Source organism: Vigna unguiculata, chromosome 2 (genome assembly GCF_004118075.2).
Source record: "Vigna unguiculata cultivar IT97K-499-35 chromosome 2, ASM411807v1, whole genome shotgun sequence".
NCBI classification, from domain to species: Eukaryota; Viridiplantae; Streptophyta; class Magnoliopsida; order Fabales; family Fabaceae; genus Vigna; species Vigna unguiculata.
Window position 1 is genome coordinate 22,251,184 of NC_040280.1, and position 20,094 is coordinate 22,271,277.

At 31.1% G+C, this 20,094-nt stretch overlaps 2 protein-coding genes across 2 annotated transcripts; both read left to right on the plus strand.

The window, feature by feature from the left end:
• The first annotated feature begins 4,767 nt into the window (after positions 1-4,767).
• On the plus strand, positions 4,768-13,324 carry LOC114173965. Its single transcript, XM_028058673.1, has 7 exons — positions 4,768-5,201; positions 5,481-5,626; positions 5,748-5,788; positions 5,899-6,452; positions 10,890-10,985; positions 12,239-12,301; positions 13,009-13,324. Exons 1-7 carry the CDS (start codon positions 5,148-5,150, stop codon positions 13,063-13,065), a joined length of 1,011 nt encoding a protein of 336 aa, XP_027914474.1. The 5' UTR covers positions 4,768-5,147; the 3' UTR covers positions 13,066-13,324.
• A 5,435-nt stretch (positions 13,325-18,759) lies between these two features.
• On the plus strand, positions 18,760-19,854 carry LOC114172973 (zinc finger protein 5). The gene has a single exon (XM_028057147.1). It carries the CDS (start codon positions 18,828-18,830, stop codon positions 19,545-19,547), a length of 720 nt encoding a protein of 239 aa, XP_027912948.1. The 5' UTR covers positions 18,760-18,827; the 3' UTR covers positions 19,548-19,854.
• Positions 19,855-20,094: the final 240 nt, after the last annotated feature.

Sequence of the window (20,094 nt, forward strand, 5' to 3'; positions counted from 1 at the left end):
CAATTATAATTTATTTCAAAGAATTTTATATCGAAGAAACAATCATCCTCCTAATATTGAATATTTGATAATATTATGTTTACTTTACCGTAATTTTTTATTATTTTATGAAAATTAATTAAAATTAATATTGAAGAAGTAAGAAAACGGATACATGTATGGGTACAAGATTATACCCGTTACTCGGTGAAAATGAAAATGGAACAAAAGTTTGATACTCAGTGCATTTAAATATATGGGTATAAGATAGCAAAACTCGTCCCACCCCACCCAATTGTCATCCTTACTTAGAATACCTCAACCCATATATCAATTTTATAAAAATGTACATATATAACGAGTAATCGCTATACATTTATGTTAAGGTACACAATTCCATAATATTTTAACAACATTTCCAATAAAATTTCAATCCACAAATAAATTAGGACAGTAATACTCAACCATCACCAAGAGCACCAATATTACAGTGGAGGATTTGGGGAGACTAGGGATGTCTTAGCCCCAAACTTTTAATATTCTACATCTATAATATATAATATATATATATATATATATATATATATATATATATATATAAATTTCTCTTTTATGTTCACATTTTAAAATTCTAATTTTACCATTTAAAATATAATTATTTATTAAATTTTTAAAAATTGACCGTTATTTGTACAAGTTTTTTATAAAATCGTATATCTCTGCTTATTCTCTTTTTTTCCTATTTATCAACTGTTACTCTCTCATCTTTTCTGATATATTCCATTTTATTTTTGATAAATATAATTTTATTTTATATATTAACTTAATAACATTACAATATCATCACATACACACAGGCGCAGGCGCGACATAATAATGAAAATTTATAAGTATTAAATTAAGTATACTTTCATTTTTTTAAACAAAACATGTTATTGAATACTAATAAATAATGAAATATAAAATTAAATATAATAAAAATATGAATTAAAATATTTTTTATTTTATTTCAATTATTCATTATTTTTGTTTATTAATTATTTTCATGTTTTTTTGTGTATTAAGAAAAAAATTAAATACAGATTTATTAGTTTTATTTTCATTTTTTATTATGTTAATCTATTATTGAAGAGAAATAAATTGTGGCATTTAATATAGTATATAATTTTTTTTATCTCATAAATTTTTTAAAATTCAAAATAAAAATTGACTGTTATATATTTTTCATAAATAATTTTTTATTGTGGATTTATCACCATATATTTCCATTTTCTTAAATATGTCTCTGAATATTATTTAATCAGATTTTGATATCTTATCTTTTAATTTTAAACTTGATTTCTTTTTTTAAAATAGGTATATTGATAAAAAATAAAAGAGTAAACCCATTCTTTAATGTTGTGTTTGGATTGGATTGTAGATTTGGAGGAGTAGATTTGCATTGATTTGAAGGTAAATATGAGGTTGTTTGGATTAAAGAAAAGATGATGTGATTTAAGTGGATATGTATGGAAAGTTTATGAAAGTTTGTATATGACATGATTGATAAAATTTAATAAATTATAATTTTTAATAGAATAAATTGTATGATTATCATTTTACCCTTCAATGTAAATAGAAAAAATGATATTCAAATAAAATTAAAAATGTTATTTAAAATTACAAAAATATAATTTATTCATATTATAATTAATAACTTAAAATAATAATTATTATTATTCTCAATTATAACGTGAAATAATTTATAATATAGACTTTTAATTGTAACTTCACATTTATTTAAATATATTTTATTTTATTATATAATACTTATTATTATAATAATAATTATAATTATAGTTAGTATTAATATATATTATAATAAATATAATAAATTAAATTGTTAAAAGAGATGGACAATAAAATAATTTTAATACCACTTGTTAGGTTTTTAAGGAGGGGCATCACTGGAGAGAACAAACACAGATATGAGTCTAACCATATAAGGCACTGACACCACTCTCAACCCAAAACCTTAAGACAATGGGTTTATGGGTCTTTATTCTTATATAGTGCTCTACTTTCTCATTTCTGGTCAATGTGGGACTTAGACTCACACTTGGATTCCTAACAAAAACAACACAAATTCAACTTATTCCCCTATTCTAAACAAAGATATTGATGATTCAATTATAATAGAGAAGTCTCTTTTGACAAGTTTTATCCTTTATATTTTGAAAAATGATTTTTTAACAATTAAATTTGTGTGACATCTTTTAAGTGGCGTCCCATTTTTTCTATTTTCTCATTTCTCTATATTCCAAAACCATTTAGAAGATGTCACCTTAGGTTGTAAGAAAAAATTATCAAAATTTATTTGTCAAAATATCATTGTCCTTATATTTTAGTGGGCAAGATTAAATTAAAATTTCAATTTTATTTTACTATTGATGTTCCTAATCCAAAATTTAAGAGTTTATCAACCATCTCTCAATTATGTAAATCTTTAGCAATAACATAAAAGTCAAAAACATCTTATTTAAATGATCATTTAATTTATCTTATTTTAACTTTAATTGTTTTTACAACTACAACAAAAAATATCATTTTTGCAATAAAGATTATAAAAAAATTGTGAAATAAAATAGAAGATTAATTTATTGTTCATAATATGATTATTTACATTAAAAAATAATTAGTTAAATTTTTTAGTTTTGATTCATGTGTGTGATTTTTGTGTTCATTTTTGTTGTATTATAGTAATTGTGATGAAAATATAAACTTTTAATATACTATTTTAACTATCCCAAATTTTTTTGTTGAGATCAGCCGTTGATTCCTTATGTGTTGTAAGTAAGTGTAATTACTCTTGATTCTTTATTCTCCACCTACATATAAGTATTTTTTTGAGTAAATTAACTATTAAATGTAAATGTAGGTTAATGACTCTCCTCGAAAAAAATATTTTTGTAGAATATGTTAGATTTATCATTCAAAGTCATTGATATGCAATTTCTTTCTCTAAAATGTACATTGTGACTCAATTCCTATAAATCATTTGCTAGCTTTTCCTAAACAAACAAAGATTTTTCATTTCCAAACCCCAATTTTCCCATCTTAATCCTCCATTCCCTGATTTTCCCTTTTTACCCCTTTGAGGTTAAACCCAATTCATTTTTATTATCCACACCTTCCCCCATTCTTTTTCACACCCTTTTACCAATATGGATTTATGGTCTAACTTCTTTTTTTCTTTTACTCCCCGTTTTGCTTTTTGCCACCCTTAAATCCCTCGATTCTTGGACTAACATGTGGCACTTTGATTGGCCTAATTTCAGTCCAGTGGTCTTATTATACAAATATAGCAAGTACTAGAAAATAGAATACACATAGAAACTAATTCAAGATAGAAAATTATATTTGACTTAACTTCTAACATAACCTAACCAACTCAGCTCGTACCAAGTCCAAGCTAGAATCAAGCCTAACCAACTCTAACTTAACTTAATTTGGATTAACTTGACTCGATTTGGTCTGACTCGTGTAGACCTTTGCTCGGACCTACTCATATATATATATATATATATATATATATATTTAGATTCGCCAAATTGACTTGATTTAAGTTAAGTCCAACTTGACTCAATTTAGGTATGGGCCAAATCAATTCGACCAATTCCCAAGTCGACTTAACTCGCCTTGTGTTTGGTTAACTTAACTTAATCTATGCATGGACCAACTTGACTTGACTTATACCTGACATAGTGTTACTTTACTTGGGTCTAATTGAACCTAATATTTCATAACTTGAAATGACTAAGATGCACCATAAATATGAATTTTCAAAATTCAGAAAATTATCCAGTCTAATTACAATTAAATGGATTGGATTTAAAATACAAAGTTATGAATTTGAATTTAAGATAAATTCATTTAAATAAAATTAAAATAATATAGATTTATATTATTATGCATTGGATTTGCCTTTTAAAATTTTAAACTACGTATTCCGGTTAATCCGTGGAAGAATCTTAAATTGTGAAAATTTCAATGATAAAATTCAATAAATCACGAATCACCGTTGACTAACCCAAAAACACAATTTTAAACAAATATATGAATTAAGATATCCTTTTTATAAGCAAAAGCATTTTAGCCTAATTTATATGTTAATTCCAACCTTCCCACGAAGCTATGTAGACATTTATTTAGTAGTGTTTCATGTATTAGGTAGTAATAAACTCAATAAAAATCGTAAGGGAGCATAGAAGAAAAAACTAACAAAACATGCATAAAAGAATCTCACATCTTGGAGCCAAAATAATTCTAAAAAACGTAAAGGTTATTGCTTATCCTTAATAAATTGAACCTTCATAAAATGAGATCGATCTTATACTACAAACCTACAATCTCAAACAATTGGTAAGAAAGATGAACCAATACGCCCATGTTTAAGCGAAAGATTTGAAAATATAGTTTGAAAGTAGAATAAAGAAAGGGTGTACTTATTAATTGATGAAGTGCGTTTAGTGATTGTCACAAGAAATTTCTATAATATGGTGAGTGTCTCCGAGGTCGATTTTATTATGATTTTTCTTGATGGTTTTCCTTTCTTTAAAAGGTGATATATTCATAAAAAAAAAAATTAAATTAATTAACCCTATTGTAATTACAAAAGTAATTAAATTAACCCAATTGGGCCTTCTTTTTTTGTCAGGGTCTTTTTTACCCTTTTTTTTTAGGTATTTCTAACACTGAATACGAGATCTTCGGAAACACAAACCAACACTTGAGGGAAGCATTTTATTAGTAAAAAAAAATGGCCTAGCCCTATATAACACCGCGGTCATTCGATCCAACGGTCCTGGTTCCATCATGCTCCGAGGATATTCCCTGTGCACAGCTGCTCTACCCCTGGTACTCCACCGTTTTCACTTCAACGCAAAATCTTCGCCTCTTTCTCTTCACCAATAACCCTTCATCCTCCTTTATCTCTCTTGAAGCTCGGATATGTTATTATCTGTCAACCCGTGGTGTTGACGTTTAGTTCGCACTCTCTGCTTCGAGTCGCGGGCAATGAGATTAGGGTTAGGTTTAGGGTTACGCTAACTCTCAGCGATTCTCAGGGTAACTATTCGCGGTTGCAGAAGTTTTTGCTCAGTTGATAGTTTAGGGTTTCGGTTGTCGCCATGTCCGATCATTCGAGGGGTCGCGTTACCATCACTCTAGGGCGTAGTGGTCAGGTAGGTTGCAATTTCGTTTATTTCGGAATTTATTGTAGATAATGTTTTCTATAAAAGGAACTTCTTCGTGTGCTTTTCGTTTGTTGTTTAAGTCTAGTTCTACTCTCGGCTTGACTTTGTGCTCTCTCTTTTTTTTTGTTCAATTTATTCATTAGGAGTAAAGGAATGCAGTTCAATTTAGATTTTTTTACTACCACTTCTTACCTTTTGTGATAGAGTTTTGCACTGATTTTTCATGATTGATTGATTTCCGTGACCTTGTATTTTACTTGAGGTTAGGTTGTGAAGAGGGATGTATCTTCTGTGGATGTTTCTTCTTTCTCTTCTCTTCCCTCAGCTGGCACTAAGCGGTCTGTAAGAGACAGGATTGGAAACAATGCAGATGGTTCTGTGTGGCACGGAAATGGACTTGGTGGCAATAAACGGTGCGTCTCTGGTTTTTTTGTTATATAGAGTGACAAATGAGAGAGAGAGTAGTCTGCCTGCTGTTTGTATGATTTAATTAAAGCCAGCTTACATAAATTTTGCTGTTCATATTCTCTGCAGACAGCGAGGAGATGTAAGCATACAAAATGGACTGGATGGCAGTAAGCTCCCTTAGCAGTCTTTACCACCCTTGCATCTTTATGCTACTCAATGGATTTTATGTTTCTAATCTTGTTCCTCTTAATTTACTTATATGGACATATTGGTAAAGATGATCTTCGGTTGAAGCTCATGCAAAAAAGTGCATCTAGGCATGCTGACAGCAATGGTAGTAAGAGGCATATGGATCTCCGTGAAAAACTTTCAAAGACAACTCACTCTCTGTCAAATAGTTTTAGTTCAAAGCAGCGTATGCCAGAATCAAGGGAAACAAGTTTGTTGAGGCAAATTCCCTCCGCTAGAAGTTCTGATGATTTAATGCGCATGGAATCCATGAGAAGCTCGTACTCTCCTTGGACATTGGATCATATAAGGAGAAGATCACCAGATGGGTTTCCGAGTACTTCAAGGGGTATTTCCCCTCAAAGGGACGTCCAAGACCTACAGAGAAGAAGGCCATTAAACAGGACATATGATGGCGTCAGACCAGTTCCATATGTAAGTAGGGATGTTCTTGAAACTTCGAGGCCTCCAGTAAGTACACCCCAATCTTTCATGTCACGCTCTACAATGTCCACATTGCCTCCAGTAACTGCCAAGCCTGTAGCATCTCATGCTGGCCAACTTCCTCCATCAAGCAGTGTTGCCCAAAGGTCATCATATGTGGTGAGTATCAATCATCTTCTGACCTGTAGATATCCATTTTTCCCATTACCATCTGGTGGATATCTGAGTTCATTGTGTTTCTCTCGTTTGGCTATAGCACCTTAAAGGGGGTTGTTTATAGGCTTGAGTGTTCTATAGCCATAAATACAAACAAAGATTCAATAAAAGATTCTTTAAGGAATCCTTTTTATAGCAACAGTAAGTGATGAATTATAATTTTACTGGGGGGATTAAGTACAATTACAACTTAATGATATTCTACTATGGGGACTGTTTTTGGAGGATTGGTATTTATAAATTTTTGGTGGTTAATCGGATCTGATCTGATAATTAAATAGGTATGTGTGAACTCTGCAATTTGCTTTTGGTGATAGCTTAGAAGCTCTCTTTCTGGTAATCCTAGCTTCCTAAGTAAGACAAGTGCTTTAGTGACTAGCTTAACTTTGTAGATTTGGGTCATGTTAGTTAACTTGATACACTGTGCTAACTATTTTAAACTTTGCACTGTCAATAATATGAAAATTTAGTCCCTCCTGTAGTTTTTCTTATATTTGTCCCAGAGTGTGGTTATGCTGAATCTGCAACTGGGAACTTAACATCACGTGGATAAAAGCCCAAATTTTGGTTGAAATGCAGAGTATGCAGTATTTATACTAACAAGTGAAAAATCATGGTGTTCCCTTCTGTTCTTAGATAAATAAGACAGTGTTCTGGGGTTACTTCTATGATTCCAAATCATTTTGTCCTTCAAAACCATTTTCGGTATAGAAATCCATAGTTTCCATCTCTCACACTTTTTCTGTTGCTCTTTCAGCATGCTTCACATTTTGACATTTTCCAGCCAAGGTCAGCACATAATAGTCTAGTTTCCTTACTCAATGTCTTTCTGCCTTCCTATGCCCTGTGCACATACATTGGGTTTGTGGATTTATGTGTCCAATTGGTGTTGTCTCGGGAATTTTTAGGGAGGTATTAACTTTAAAAAGTGGATGACCTATTTCTCACTGCCTTATGTCTCCTAGACTAACTACAATTATTTGTTTAAGCTGTAGTTTTTTAATAGCGGTGATGAATACGACTTTAGTTTTGGGGTCTTATTTTTAACTTGAACATTAATATTTGTTAAAGGTAATTTTTTTGCATTACGTTTATTATCTTAAGCGGTGTGGAGCAGCTGCCCCTACCAAAATCTGACACCCAGAGTGAGTTGCAATTAGCAGCTATACAGCCATAACTCAAATTTGCTGTGATAGCAAGCAGTGCCGAGGGTTGGATTGAAACTATAGTGGCATGATCATCTGTATTTTATAAAAGTGACCCCACCATCTGCCTCCTACTATAGCATTTCTGGGGTCAGATCCAGGACCCATTTCATTTCTTTAATTTGACCTTGTCTTTGGATTGTTTAGTGGTGTAAAGTTGAGCATTTTCTGTTTCTAATTGTTTTTTATCATTTGATTTTAGATTTTTTCTAATAGTTTCTTTCTTTGTCTGCACTCTGGTGATGCTTAAAAGTTAAAGAGTGCTTGGAAGTTAGAATTAATTTTTTTTGTACATCTAATAATCCTTTATTACGAATCTTTGATATATATATATATAGTAACAATTTTTTCTTTTTATTCTTATATTGACTAACGTCAATTTTTATATTATTCCAAACATTAAGCATACATAAAATATATAAACTTTGTGCTTTATTCCATCAAATATTTTTAGGAATTTATATTTGAATACCACATAATTAAAAAACAAGGTTTGTGATGACAAATATCGATAGAAGCAACTCTCATTCTCACCACTTCTACATGTAAATTATAATTTGTATATGCATTGAGTTTCATATGTTTAATTTGGATAATATTTGTTTAAAACATATGTTAAAATATTGTATCCTCCTATATGTTTCAAAATGAGATGAATAGTTAGTTGGACGTGAACGGGAATTGATGCTTAACTATGACTATTTAATTCTGGAGGGCTTCCAGTGATTTATTTCATCCCCTAAACGTGGTCCCAGTGATGGTTATGCTTAGTTCCCTTCTAGGAGATATGAAGGTCATATAATTAATTGTAATGTGGTGTGTATTGTTTTATTGATAGAATGTTGGGTAGTTGTGAGTATCTCTTTAAGTGATAAGTTGGCTGGCTTGGAAAAGCTAAAGGGTTCTATTGTTTTATCTGGTGAGAATGATTTTGTCCGCTGCTACCCCTACATAGACTAGATCATGGTGATGGTTACATTCCCTTTTAGGAGATATGATGGTCAATTTGTGGTACATTCTTTTAGTGCTGGAAATGGAATGTTGGTTTGGTTATGAATGCCTTTCTAAATGACAACCTTGCTTGCTTGTAGAAGCTAACGGGTTTGGTTATTTTGTGAATGGTTTTGCCATTTTGTTGACCCTGATTTGTTGAGTTTACTTGTTCTGTGTTGTTCATATCAGTCCTGAGTTGATTGTATTTGCACAAGTTGAATGTATTGTCCTTTGCAGTTAAATTGATTGAACCAGCAAGTTTATTCGAACTTTAAAAACTGATTGGGAATAGGGACTTGGATATTATGGGGTGTCTAACTCCTTCATTGTGTGGCATAAGATGCTTGATAGAAAACTTGAATGACTAGATTCTTCCCCCTCTAAAATTAGCTTTGTGATGGTCTCCAAAGTGTTTGGGTGCTTATAAATTGATATTGGAGCTGGTTGCCAGAGTTTGGAAGGCCTACATATGGAGTGACTGACTTAAAAGGGTGAGTAAAGTGCTGTACTGTGTAGCTGTTGATATGTCAACTTTTAAAGGAAATTTTACTGTAGGGACTTGGGTTGATATGTCCCACATTGAGCAGCATAGGATTCTTGACGGAGTACTCAAGTGACCTGTTTCTCCCCTTTGGACATCTAGTTTTTAAGGGAGGGTTACCCAAGTGCTTGGGTGTTATCCCGTGTTAGGATCCAATTTCAAGATATGAGATGCAAGTCTTACATTGAAAGTATGAGATTCTAGTGTGGGGTTGAAAATGCTTACAACCACAATTAGGTTTTAAGGAAGGTTCCTCAAGTGCTTGAATCATTTATAATTGGTATCAAAGTTTGTCATTAGAACATCTTCAGTCCAAGATCTTGAGTTGGGATCTTAAATACAAAATCTTGCACTGAATCCAAAATAAGATCTCCAGCATGGAGGATGGGTTCTTGTAGGGTGTGTTTGGATTTGAAGATGGATTTCAGGAAGTGAATTTGAATGGATTTGAGAAGAAAAAAAAGAGGTGATTGTGTGGTTGTTTGGATCAAGGGAAAATTTGTGTGATTTGAGATGAAAGTTGATAAAAATTAGTGATTAATGTGATAGGTTTAATAGATTAAAAAATATTTTATTTGATAAATCAAAATTATATATTATTATTATTGTAATTATATTATTATTTTAATAATAATTTTTATTTTATTATAAAAATATTATAAATTTATATATATATATATATATATATATATATATATAGAGAGAGAGAGAGAGAGAGAGAGAGAAATATAATAAAATATGTATATAATCGATTTGGTTATAAAAAAATGAATATTTGTTAAATGTAAATAATTCAGGGAATTGGTATATATATACATGTTTTATTATATATAATACTGCTTCTGAGCAAATCTCCTTATAGTTGTGAAGAAAGTTTTCAAAAAAAGATTTTATTGTTTTTTGTGCTAATTTGCTTTGGTTTTCGAGTTTTCTTGGCAAATCCGCACCCTCTAACTTTCCGTTGTCTGAACCAAACACAATCATAGAAAAAGCCTGAATATCTGCACATTTTCCAACTGTTGGGATGTCAGCTTGTAGTGTAGTGTAAGGTGAAGCATTATGGGTATTTTGGGTTGACCAAATTCCACATTTAGTACTGTGGGATGCTTGGTGGAGCACTTAAGTGGCTTTGTTCCTCCCCTTGACAACTACCATTTATAAGAGGTTTCCCCAAGTGCTTAGGTGCTAATCACTAATACTACCTCATGTCACCCTTATTTGATTCATTGACATGAATTAACATCCTTGATTTATGAATGCATTTTAGTTTAAAAAAATTAATGAGCCTGAATATTTTCTTGTAAAAGTGGGAAAGGTTATACTAGAGAAACATCATTTAGAAAAAGAATATTCCATCAATAGAATGTGCTTTGGGTGCCTCTTCATTTAAACGAAGTTTCTGTATGTAATGCTTATGCGTATCTGCTTTTGCTTATGCACATATTTGCTCTATGCTTTTTTTGAAGAAATGTTAGCATCTATCAAGACAAAATTTAACAAACGGAAGTTTATGTTAATTGCATGTGTAATTTTTTTTATCAAACTTTTTGAATTGATCGTGGATACTTGAGATATGTTTAGTTCTTGAAACAGATTAACTGTAAAGTTCATCCTAACGTGTATTTGATGGTTATCCTATAGGGTGATGAACAAGTACAACAACCAAACCAGACTGTGGATGGCCTGTTACATGCACTAGGACTTCAAAAATATGCCATTCTCTTTAAGGCAGAGGAAGTATGTAACTCATTTCTTTACTTAAATGAAATCATATTTATTATGTTTTTATTTTCAATTGATAATTTCTATTCTCACGTGTTCAGTTAGATGTCAAAATCATCTACTTATTGGTTGGTACTGGAATGCTAACTAACTAAATGACTGTAAAAGACTATAAATATTGGGAACTTTCAAATGGTTGTCCTCTGGACATTCTCGAGTAGTATTTTTCCTATTGAATCAGTTTTTTTTTTTTTTCTCTTTCAGGATAGTTTGTTTCATTTTTATGTCATTGGTGGTTGAATTCTCGTAAGTTCTGTGTTAATTTACATGTGGGGAAACATGTTCCATTGAATGACTGAGACTCGGTTCTTCAACTTGGTTACATTATTGCATATTAGTTACAGACTAAACACTTTTCTGTTTACTTAAATTTTATAGTTTTACTTTATTTGTAGTATACTAGTGTTCATTGGCAAATTGTATCATTGTCGGTATGATGTGAATGTTTTGTAGTTGCATAAATTGGGTATAAATAATCTTTGAAAGTGAATTTAAGCTAACTCAACCTGGCTTGTGAGGTAGATTTTACGCTCACTTATATACTGTAATGTGGTCATATCTCTAGAACATCTAGTTGATATAAGGTCTTTAACATATTAACATATCCATTCATGCCGATAATTGGACATCTCAAGTGTGGGAATAAATATTTATGGGTGGCACGATAGGTCCAATACACCTTGCTAGGGATCAGCTTTGATACTGTTTTAGAAAATGGATTTATGTCTTGCTCAATCTTACAAAACTGGTTTGAAAAGAGAGGTTTGTACCCTACTTATATGCTATAATTTGATCATATCTATAGCCAATGTTGGATCTACAAATATTAACAGTTGAAACATTATTTAAGAATTATGCCTTGTAAATTCTTTTGATATCTTTCTTCCTTGGGTTGGCTTTCATCCTTACATGAAGGGGCAATACTGTAATGATTAAACTTAACTCTTAAATAACAGCGTTGGGAGCTTACTCTTACCATCAATCTCTTTGCTTCAATGTACTCTTAATCTTAGCTAGCAGATGAACTGAGTTTGTTGTGTAAAGTGTTCAAGTGATCGTATATTGTCTTGTGTCTCAATTTATCTTTAGTACGGACGTATGGATTAATGGAGTATAAAGTATGATTTTGATAAATATGCTTCAGCAATGAATTGTTTTATTCTAATTTTGCACTTCTAGTTATCTTATGCTCTGATATGTTCAACCAGGTGGATATGACTGCATTGAAGCAGATGGGAGAAAATGATCTCAAAGAGCTAGGGATTCCTATGGTAATTAATTGTCTTTCTTTTCATATATATTCAGGTGTTTTTCAGTAAGGCTTACTGTTGTGAATGTTACACCAAATATATGGATTTAGGCATTGTTATATTCTATTCGGACAATGTAGCATAAGTGTGGCTAATGGAGTTGTGTTGGAAGATATCTTCGTATTAAATATTGTTAAACACTATTTTTGTGCTCATGTCCCCAGTACCAGCTTGTCCAGCACCAGCATTTCTCTTCTCTTTCCTTCTATAGGTTCATCATCATTGTTCAAAGTTATTTGATAAAAAATACCTGTAAAACACATTATAATGTCTCAGATGCCAAATAGCCCTTAAGAAAATATAGATTTGGCATCTAAGTAAGAAGGTTTGTGCGGGATAAGCTGCTGTTAAAACCATATATTAGAAAATCAACTATTGATCAAAATCCATGTCCCTTGAATTCTGGTATCTGAGCCTAGTGAAAGGTGATAGTCCGGGTTGTACTTGGAAATTTTATTTTGATGTGCCTATAAAGCTGCTTGCTCCAGCTGTGTCCTGTAACAGATGGGCAGTATCAAGAGGAGGGTGTCTGCCTTTGTATTGATGATATTAGGGGCAGTGTGCGTGCGTGCTCTCTTGTGTTAATGTGTTTTTCATGTGCTGAGTAGTACTCAATTTGATTATATGTTCTGTTATTTGTCTAATGGAGGTTGATTGGGTTGTTGCAGGGTCCAAGGAAAAAAATTCTTCTCGCTCTCTTGCCCCGTACCAAGCGTCAACAATGATTGACTCCTATCCTGCTTGACGCTGAAACTGATACATTGTTGGATCACCACCTTTTACTTTTAATTTTAAACTTTATAGTTTGGGTGATGGTAATGCACAGATATGAGAATTTTTACGAATATGACATCCCTTGTCCCTTGTAGGGTTCGAGTATCCTTTGTAACCAACCATTGTCGCATTTTATTATAATTCGCACAAGTCCCGGTTTAAATTCTCGTTTTTTGGAATTATTGATCTGTAATATATATGCTTATCCCTACTTTCTATTTCTTTTGAATGAAAGAAAGAGGAAATTAAATCAATTCACCCTGAATATGAAACCTTGTCTAAACATTTGCATTGAGCAAGTGTCAGCCAACGCACACTTACCAACTCATGCCCGAAGTTTGACAATTTAGAGAGAAGTGCACAAGCTTTGATGCATGCAATGTCATGACGTTTTTAGTAAGAATCACTTTTTCAACACTTGTCTAGCTTTCGGTCTCAATTTTCTTTTGCTTTTGGGAGAAAACTTTGTTTCTGATGAGTCTAATGATAGTAATTTATTGGTTCTTGAAAGAATGTTGGGCTCAGCGAATCTCAATGTCTGCATCGAATCTGTGTTTACTTTACTTCTCCCAAAATTGAAGACATCGTTCGTCGCATGTCGGTAAGAACCCAATTCCTGGTCCCAGATACTGAAAAAAATGAATTTTTGGAGGTAAAGTTAATCTCTTTTGAAACTGTGGGTGATGCGTTATTATCAAAATAGATTTCATGCGGTTTCTAGAATGAGTACTGTGCTCATGTTTTTTGGTGCGTCACGTGTTTCGGAACTATGTAAATGGTTTTCGTCACTGACCGTTGAAGTAAATTTTTATAATCGCATATTCTTAAATTCGTCGATAAGAAACACAGTCTGCAAGATAAAAAAAAGGAAACATAAACGCACGTTAGTCGTTAAAAAATGAAAAAACAAACATTGCCCTTTTAAACAAATTACAGGTGCTGGTCATATTGATTAGTTAGGAATTAGATACGTACTCATTGAAAATAACTAGTATGACGAACATTTTTTATTTTTTTAAAAGCAAGATGAGGTTTTAAGTTATTTGTGTAATTTGGAGATATGATTATCACATTTCAATTTATTGTCCACGTTGTGTCATTTTCTGTTTGCGTTGAGGACTTCAATTGCAAGTTTGTAATATAAAAAATATATGAATAATTACATATTTTGTACTAAATTTTCAATTTGACGACTTTTGTTATTTAAACTATACACATTTTACCCTCTTATTAACTACTGGTAAATTTCTAAGAGTGTGATAATGAGACATGTAGAACGATTTTCGGTTCGAGGCCAAATATGAATTATATTTTAAATTATAAATTTTACTAATAAAATATAATTTTATGAATTTTATAGCTGAAATTTCAGTATCGGAATTTTATCGTAAAAGTTTAATCATACTAATTTTACAATTGCATTTTTAATTTTATGAATTTTAACATTGGAATTTCAATTTCATTCACCTTACCATTTAAATTTCAAAATTATAACATTTTACGTTTTCGTTAATTGGATACCAACTTACTAATAGTATGAAGGTGTGACTACTGTATTACTGGGTGAGTTTGTGGTAAAATAATAGTTATTTCTTTGGGTAAATTTCAGGAAAAGGAACTAAATATGAAATATATATGTTGAAAAAATATTCAAATAATGATGTGTATTTTACATTATTTCATCTGATAATTTACGTTATTTTGTATTTTTGACACAAAATATCTTTATTTTATTTTGTTATAACTATTAAATGGTAAAATACTCTTAAATGATTAATCAAGGGAAAATTAGATAAACATTTGGAATAATTTTAAGCCAAACTAATATTACTAAAAGTGTGTATACTTTTACAAAATCTAAAAAAAAATGTCATAACTTTTTTACATTTGTAGATTATTTGCAGTAATCTTTTTAAGAAGGCAGTTAATGAATTAGTAGTTAAATCCAATCTTCCCAAAATAAATATATTCTTTGAAGCTGTTGAGCTTTTAATATTTAAATTAATATGTTTTGGATTAAAATAATTAAGATATTTAAAAATATTTTTATCAATGATTTGCGCTGTATCCATTATTTAAAAACAAAATTTAAATTTATCTATATATTTTTCTAATTTTACTTTATTATATAACTTTTTGTGAATGTATTAGTTATTTTACTACTGTCTGGGTATCAGTCGAAATATAATATTAAAAATATAAGTCATGTAATTTTAAAACATAAGAGTAGATAAGCAAATCAATGTCTAATCAATACTTTATGAAATATTTATGTTTAATTTGTTGATTATATTAATATACCTTCACCATTTACATTGTTTATTAGTCACATTATCATATTATTAATAAATTGGGATTTAACAGTAAAAACGCGTATAATTTTAAAATTTAGATGGTAGAATGCATAAAATTGAAAGTTTAATAATAAAAATTATGAAATTAAAAGTTTCATACTAAAATGTGTAATTTATATATTTTACTTTGAAATCAAAGTCATTTATTGACCACATTATCGTATCGGCAATAATGTGAAATCAATTGACATAGCGGTAAAAAAAATGTCTAACTTTTAAATTGATTAGATAAAATTCGAAAAATATGCAATTAATCGAAAGCATTTTTATCCTTTTAGATTTTTCTACTATACATTTTCTTTTTCATGGTTTACTTTCTGAAATTCAAAAAAGTTTATCTGTCTTATTTAATTTTAGCCTTTTGAGACTTGACATGACTATTTTCTAATTCTTTGGTAGCAAGCTAATTTGTTTTTTTTTTTTTAATTATTTATCTATTTTTCTTTATTCCTTATAATTTTGACTGGCAAATATTTCTGTTTCTTTTTATATTTGTGTATTCAAGAAAAAAGTTATTATTTCAATTGCTACTTTTTTAATCATTATGTTTAGCTGGTTATAACTTTTTTACACACATCTAAATGAGAAAAAAAAACGATAGAAGACTTGCTAAAAGGCTAAAACGAACTTTAAATTAAAGAAGAATATTGATTATAACTTTGAATTTGTGCAATCTTCTTAAATAAACAAATAAAAAATGGAAGTAAGTGAAAGTACACTCAATTTTTTACAATGTTAAGATTCCTTTAACAGAGTTCATGAGAGAAGAGTGACCCGGTGACATTATTATACCCAGAAAAAGATGAAGAACCTAAACCAGTTCAAACAGTTTGATAACTGTAACCTACAGTTTTTCCATACCTAACGACCTACACATAAAGTCATTTCTGACAGTTTCTGACAATGCTATCCTTTGCTTCGGATACTGCCTTTTAACCTAAATTAATCCATCTGTGGTTAAATAAATCATCACAAGAAAATGGTTGAAAGGTGGAACTTTGTCAATGCCAACAAACCAGATTACCTTAAAATAAAGCTTATAATATAATTAAAGGTGTCACTAACTCAAGACTTCTAAACAAATTTTGCAACCTATACAACACTTTAAACCTACGGACAGTACAACAAAAACAAATTTACACCCAACAAATAGTTGTTGCTTCTCTAAGTGACAATAGTTGATATGTTTGATATCAATCAGAAGTTCTTCCTCCGTTAGACATAAAATAATTTTAAAATATATAAATAGATATTTGTAATCCAGTTTTATAGGATTGAATTAAATTTAAAATCTATTTCTTAACTTAGTATGAGAACCATAATTTTACAGAGTTGATTTAGACTTAGTTCAATTTTTTAACTGTGTAACTCTCTCTAATGTGAAAGATGTTGGGAATCTGAGTCTAAGTCCCACATTAAGTAAAAATAGGAAGTTAAGTACCATATAAGGATCGATGCCCATAAATCCATCGTCTTAAGATTTTTAATTAAAAGTGATGTCAATCCTTTATGTGAATTTGGCTCATACTCATTGGTGTGAAATCTTTCTGGTGATCCTCTCTCAAAAGACCAAACAAAATATGCCCTTACATGCTGTGCATTCTGCATCATTCAGTCACAATGGTTTCTGATATCACTTTCATATAATACTGCAACACTTTCTTGATCTATTGCACAGATAGGTTTGAGGGATAAGTCAGCAACAAAACAAGGTTGAATCTTCGTAGTTGTTGAGGCATTAACCTATAGTGCTTATCCAAGTGCGTTTGATGAACTGGTATTAAGGATACATTTCAACTCAGCATGTTTCTCCGAAGCAACATATTTTTGTCGTTGATATAACATGAGTGTATGTATTATCATATAATATTCCAATATATATAGAAAGTTTTTCCTTAGTCAGTTTTGGCCTTCTATGGTGTGTGATAAAAAAATGGAAAAAAAACAGTAATAGCACTTTGGATTTGTTTTTTTGGAGGGTAGGGACCACGGTTTGATATTCTGAAACCAACGTGTAATGAAATGGAATTAGCTAAAATGAAAGAATGACCCAACAACGTACCCACCCACTTAGCCACCATAACCCAATCTTCTCCCTCATGGCCTCGTTTATTCCACATGTTATGAAAGAGTGAAATGAAATATGGTAGATGACAGCATGCCTACTTGGAATTCTCCTCCTGAAGCAAGAAAGAGAGTTTAATAAACCTGAAAATGGAGAAAAAGGAGTGGGAAATTGATGAGCATGAGAGGCTTATTGGAGGAACAAGTCAACCAATGGAAGATCTAGTTAGAGACAATGGAATAAAACACAATCTAATGATTTCTAAATTGTCCCAAAAGCAACAATGTGTGGGACCAACTATAACAACTGTCCAACGCAAATGCTGCGTTTATTTGTAGAATAATACTATAGTTGATGACTTGATTCACCTGAAAATATAACTTTTATAAAATATAGGCTTTGCCTGCTCTAAGAAGATATGCCCAGATCTTATGGAAGACTCTTATTAGTATATATGCTGACATCATTCCCCACTTTCTTTTATTCTTCTTTTGGCTTCTACTCTTTCTTTTCTATATATCACAACACCATTCATAAAACATGGTCAAGAAAAAACTCATTCACCCTCTTTTTTAAATCTCATTGTGGGTAGAGGGATCATCACAAACAACCTTTATTAATATTTAGTGCTGAATTTATACAGATGTCAGCATTTTATGAACAACGTCAATTCAATTAACTCAAGTAGATATAGAACCTGATTATGGTTTAATTAGCATCATATTGCAGTAATATTCATTAATATATTCATTAATACATGAAGCAGTGAAATCATTGGTTGCTCAGTAAAATAATTAGATATGAATTTTAGTACAGTAGTAGATATGTTACAAAGTTAGTGCCCCTCTTTCTTTGACTATTTGTAGCTACAGTTAGTTTAATAACTTTAATCATGTCCTGAGTATGGAATATGTCTGTTTTTAATGACAGAAAAAGCCAAGTGGAACTATAAATATTATTAAGTGCTTATAGACCATCTGATTCCACCTTAAATAAATCACAGTGAATCCTCTTTGATTGAGAAGTTTGAGGTGCATCTACTACAGTGCCAAAAAGAGTTTCTTTAATTGCAAACATTGCATGAGACGGCTTTCTCTAATCTGACTTTTCTTTTTAATCTTTTATTCTATTGACTCTGGGGTACCCTTATGCTGTCCATGTACTATAAAACTACTTTTTTTAATCGATGCAATGCATGCTGTGACTTCAAGAGTTTACTATAAAAGGAACACAAGCCTAACAACTATAACCACTGCATTTCCAACCTCAAAGACATTTCTTTTACCAAAGAGACATGGAAATGGAAAAGGATATCTGTGATCTTTCTCAAACATGGGATGGTGATAATGGCAACTCCACTGAGAAAAGGCTCAGGTTATTTGGCTTTGAGCTAAACCCTTCCAAAGAAAGCTGTGTCAAAGAGTCTGGTGAAGGAGATGAAAGCGTAAACTCCTCTAACTCAGTCTCATCAGGAGGAGACAAAACCCTGCAAGAAAAGACCTCAGCCAAAGACCCAGATGAGAAGAAGTTCGAGTGCCAATACTGTTTCAAAGAATTTGCAAATTCACAAGCACTTGGTGGGCACCAAAATGCCCACAAGAAAGAGAGAATGAAGAAGAAGAGGTTGCAGCTTCAATCCATAAACCGTTACCTCCAACACCCTTTTCAAACCAGCCATGGATTTGCTTACCAAACCTCAGATAGTCCTTGGTTCTATGACCCCTCTACCTATAATAATTCTGAGTTCACCCTTTGTGAAGAACCTCAGATTAGCTTCAACTCAAATGTTTTAGATACCAACTTTTCTTGTGACCAGAAATCTAGTTGGTATTCTGTGGCATCACACCCCTCTTCACAACAAGATACTTGCATGTTCACTTTCTCCAATGCAAATAATAACTCTCCTTTCATCTATAAACCTTGCCACTACCCTTCTTCAAACCAGAGTCATAGCAAAGCCCTAGATCTTCAACTAGGCCTCAACTTGGAGTCAAATACAATAAGGAGGATGTAATTTTTAGTATATACAGGACTTGTAGGTTTAATTAGCACTTTCCTTGTTTTTCCTTCAATTATTTTAATGCATAATTTCTCAAACATCTGGGATAAGGAAATGAGAAAAGGTAAAAAAAAAAAAAAATTACAATTCATTAGACTCAGTTTAATTACCTTGGCCCCTGCAAAGCATTCACTGAAGAGTCCGACAATGACCACTTTCAGAATTCAGACAACATATACAATTCATACGATGTATTTATCATAGCTTGTAGCCATTTCATATTCTAAGTACATATTAGATAACGTTCTATTTCATTTTCTAAGTCCAGTTATCTATTTCTAGAATCTGATTCTTCTGATGAACATTAAAAATACATTGTTCTGATACAATAGAGAAAAAATAATAAAGAAACTAAACTCTTATTTCTGTGAGATACAAATATCAATATCAATTGTAAATTATCATTAGTATAAATTTTATTATGATTATAATCAAACTAATTAAAACACATCTTATTCGATCAAATTTTATTCATAGAATCATCATATACACTGACACAAAC